At 46.0% G+C, this 4,465-nt stretch overlaps 1 protein-coding gene across 2 annotated transcripts in view; it reads right to left on the bottom strand.

Moving 5' to 3' along the window:
* MAPK15 (mitogen-activated protein kinase 15) overlaps window positions 1-2,360 on the bottom strand; it is a 36,608-nt gene extending 34,248 nt beyond the window's left edge. For both annotated transcript variants that reach the window (XM_019470862.1, XM_019470861.1), the window contains exon 1: window positions 2,242-2,360. In XM_019470862.1, the coding sequence (XP_019326407.1) occupies window positions 2,242-2,301 (60 nt within the window). In that variant the 5' untranslated portion in view covers window positions 2,302-2,360. The remainder of the gene's footprint in view (window positions 1-2,241) is intronic.
* Window positions 2,361-4,465: the final 2,105 nt, after the last annotated feature.

Below are 4,465 nucleotides of genomic sequence, written 5' to 3'. Positions count from 1 at the left end.
GGACATCGATCAGTTAGAGCAGGTCCAGAGGAGGGCCATGAAAATGGTCTGAGGGCTGGAACACTTCTCCTACGAAGAAAGGCTGAGAGGGTTGGGGTTGTTCAGCCTGGAGAAGAGAAGGCTCCAGGAAGACCTTATTGTGGCCTTTCAATACTTAAAGGGGGCTTGTAAGAAAGATGGAAAGAGACTTTTTACCAAGGCCTGTAGTGACAGTATCATAGAATCATTTAGGTTGGAAAAGACCCTTAAGATCATCGAGTCCAACCGTTAACCTAGCACTGCCAAGTCTACCACTAAACCATGTCCCTAACCGCCACATCTGCATGTCTTTTAAATACCTCCAGGGACTCAACCACTTCCCGGGCAGCCTGTTCCAATGTTTGACAACCTTTTCCGTGAAGAAATTTTTCCTAACACCCAATCTAAACCACCCCTGGTGCAACTTGACACCATTTCCTCTCGTCCTATCACTTACTACTTGGGAAAAAAGAAAAGACGCATCCCAATTGCCAATAGTGTAGTATTATAGCACTTATCTGAGATACTTATATTCCAACTGTTTGTACTTCCTGATGCACAGCAAAGGACCTGAACCCATACTCCAGGACCATACATATTCTTCGGAAGTGTGCCTCAATGTCACTATCTGAGCATTTAAGCATGAAAATCACTCAATATCACATATTGCAGCTGTTTTACTTTGTACGAGTATTTAAACATTAACTGGGCATTTCTGAGTGAGAAATGACCCCATTGTGCAGATGTAAGGCATCTCCTAGAATGTGGAATGTTAAGATTCAAATCTATGACCTAAAATTAAGAAAATCACCACTTGCAAGTATCACACAGTCATCCAGAATAGGGAAAACTCAGGTAGAAATTCCTGTTCCCTTAGTAGACAACACAGCTTTTAATTAAAAAAAAGAAAAAAAAAAAAAGTTGTTTGAATTCCATCACTGTACAGGAACAGCTTATCTCCCTTGCTGCTGCACTTCTCTGCTCTATTTTTTGGGCAGTCCTCACCTGTTTCAGGGACTACAATGGCCTTTTAAGTGCTCAGGTAAGTACATCAGCTGTGTACATACACAATACATACAGAACTTTCTGCATACAAGAGGCAGAAACACAGGTATTTAGGAGACTGGAACCACTTGAGTTAAGAGCTTGACTAGCAGTTTTGATAATGTCAGTGATGCCTAGATGATGGACCTGAAGCTACTAAAGTCCTTTAAAGACCTGAACGTATGTAGTTGTTTGTGAAAGTCTCCAAATAGAACTCTCAAACAATTTGATATTTCAGATGAAAGAATAATGTCATTCTGTTCGAAGAACCTAGCATGTTAAAGGATGTAATATATTACATTCAGTCAAAGGGAGAAAGCTGATAACTAGTAACAAGATGGCAGCAAACCTCAAGTCAGAGGCAAACTCGGAATGAAATACAGCCATAAGAAAGATCAGTGTGAATTCAAAAGGAGAAAAACAAAACATTGTCTTAGAGGATAATGAAGAAGATGAGCCTCCCCCATGTGCCCCCTTAATTGTACATGAAATACTTAACTACTAGTATCAACACAACTAAACAATGGCAAAGAGCTCCCAGAATAGAAAAGCAGATAATCAGGAAGGGTTTAGAGACTGCCTGAGAAGAAAGAGCTTAGAAATTAACATTGGCTCACATATAAAAATACGTAATTTTATGGGGAAAAAATTACTTGATGCAGCATAATAATTGAAGTAATGGGGTTACAGCAAATGCAAAAGAATTTGGCTGGCACAAACAGGATATACTTTGAGACTCAAATTCATTTTACTATAAACCAGGTGTACATGCAAGGTCGGTGCTTTGTGTGGTGGTTCTCCAGTAAATTACAGAAAAAAAAAAAAAATCTGATGGGGGATTTAAAGGTATTTTCAGTTTCACATATGCTACAACGTAACACTTACCTTCCTCTGAAATTTAGTTGTGAAATGATTATAAGAAGTCACAGAAAGTTATCAGGCTCCCATTTATGATTTTTTTTCCTCTATTAGGCATAACAAATATTTCAAAGTCCAGTTTTTCTTCGACTATATAAACCCTCAGACCTCCAGCACTAGACGCGGCTCAGGTCAGCGGCCTGCGGCAGGGACCGGGAGACCGCAGACAAAGGACAAAGGCGCCGCCGGGACGGCCCGCAGAGCAGCACTAGACCCCGCCGCCCGGCTCCCCGAGCTCCCAAGGGCACCCAGGGCACTCACCCCCTTGCCCAGGCGCCTCTTGATCGCGGAGCCGATCCCCCCCCGCTCCGGCACGCTCATGGCGGGCAAGCCGAGGCGGCGGGCGGCGCGCCCGGCGAGCGGACAAGCGCTCCACCGCACGGCACGCTAGGCCGCGTGCGGCGCTCTCCCTGTTGATTTCTGCTGCTATGGAAACAGCCCCAGCGCAAAACGCATGCGCCAAGCGGCCCAAGGCCGCGCAGGCGCACAGCGTGACGGCGTACTGTACGCGGCGGTCGCCGGCGGCGTTTGCGAGGCCTGAGGCGCAGTGTGGCCGCTTCCTCCTTCCTTCCTTCCTTCCTTCTTTCTTCTTTCCCCGCCGGGCGCTCTGCTGCGCGGCCGGAGGTGCTGCTGTGGGCTCGGCCTGCTTTGTTGGCTGGGGGGGCGGGTGCTGGGGTTGACGGCGGCCCTCGGGCGGCGGCGGGCTGTGACCGCGGTGCCGCTCTGCGCTTCCAGGAGTGCGGCGGGGGAGTGGCGCAGGAAAAGTGTAAAACCTCTCCAGCGTAGCGCATCTGTGCCTTCATCTGATAAACTTTAAAGAAGTGCGCTGGTGTCAGCGGGGCATGTCAGACGTTGCTCTCAGCACCTGGTGTCATTCGAATGCACTGTAAAAATTTTTCTTACTTTTTTTTAATCTAGCAACCATTATTGCTAGTGCCTACAATGCAAATCTTTCCTTGCTAGCAGCATGTTCTGGCAGACACTGATTCCCATAACATCCTTGTTGACAAACTGAGTAAGTACAGACTAGTTAAGTGCGTGGTTAGACAGGCTGAAAACTTGCTGAACTGCTGGAACCAAAGGTTTGTTATCAGTGACATGAAGTCTGGCTGGAGGTCAGTCGCTAGTGGTATACCCAAGGGGTAAATACAGGTGCCAGTACTGTTTAGCTTCTTCATTAATCAGCTGGATGGTGGGCTGGAGGGCAGCCTCCGCAAGTTTGCAGATGATAAAAAACAGGGAGGAGTGGTTGACAGAGCAGATGGTCGTGCTGCTACTCAGAGGGACCCTGTCAGGCTGGAGAAATGGGCCAACAGGAACCTTGTGAACTTCATCACTGGAAAATGCCAAGTCCTGCACCTGGGGTGGAATAATCCCATGCAGCAGTACAGGCTGGCAGCTATCGGGCTAGAAGACAGCTTGGCAGAAAAGGACCTGGAGGTACTGGTGGTTGTCCATGAGCCAGCAAATGTGTTCTTGGAGCAAAGGCAGCGAACATCATCCTGGGCTGCACTAGGAACCTTGCCAGCTCTTTGAGGGAGGCGATCCTTTCCTTTTACTCAGCACTGAGAGACCACACCTGGAGTATCTTGTACAGCTCTGGGCTCCTCAGTATAAGACAGACATGGACATACAGGATTGTGTCCAGCAAAGGGCCACAAAGATGATTAAGGCTTGGAGCATCTCTAGTACAGGAAGAGGCTGAGAGCTAAGATTGTTTAGCCTGGAGAAGGCTCAGGGGATCTTACTAATGTGTTTAAATATCAGGCGGAGCAGGGGGGAAGACAGAGCCAGACTGTTCTGAAATTGAAATTTGTGATGGAATTGAAATTCCATTTAAATGTAAGAAAAAACTTTTTTTACTGTGAGTGTGGTCAAACACTGGAACAGGCTGCACAGAGAGGCTGTGGAGCCTCCGTCCTTGGAGATACTCAAAAGCCACTGAAGGTGGCCCTGCTCTGGTTGACCCTCCTTTGAGGGCTCTTCCAATCTCAACTAAGGTCTGCTTCTGTATGAAATATCCCTGTGTGAATGTTAAAACTTAGAGTAAGGGTGACCTCTGGTGTCATTGTTGATGAGGTAATCGAAATCCAGAAGTGTTCAACTTGGAAAGTGAATGTAGCTGCAGTCTATGAGAAACAGAATTCTTTACCTCTTGCTTCTCAAAGTGAAACACGAAAGCAAGAAAAGAATGAGAAGAAAGTAAAAATTGATATGAATATATTCAGTGAAAATATTTTATTCATAGTTATGACCAAGGGTCAAATACCTCAACTGCTTATATTATTTAAAGGATTTGGTTGCTTGCATATTTATTTTCTCTCCTTTGGAGACTAGTAGAAAGTAAAACAAAGTCTTTGCCATGTAGAATATTTGGGAAAATGAATGTTGCTGAAAGCAAGAGCTGGCCTACATTGGTTCATACTATGGTGTCGTGGTTTAACTTCAGTCGGCAACTGAACCATGCAGCGCCGCTCGCTCACTC

This window comes from Aptenodytes forsteri, unplaced genomic scaffold, assembly GCF_000699145.1.
Source record: "Aptenodytes forsteri isolate BGI_AS27 unplaced genomic scaffold, ASM69914v1 Scaffold160, whole genome shotgun sequence".
In the NCBI taxonomy this organism is placed as follows: Eukaryota; Metazoa; Chordata; class Aves; order Sphenisciformes; family Spheniscidae; genus Aptenodytes; species Aptenodytes forsteri.
The sequence above is the reverse complement of the archived record's forward strand: the minus strand, read 5'-3'. Positions and strand labels throughout refer to the sequence as shown.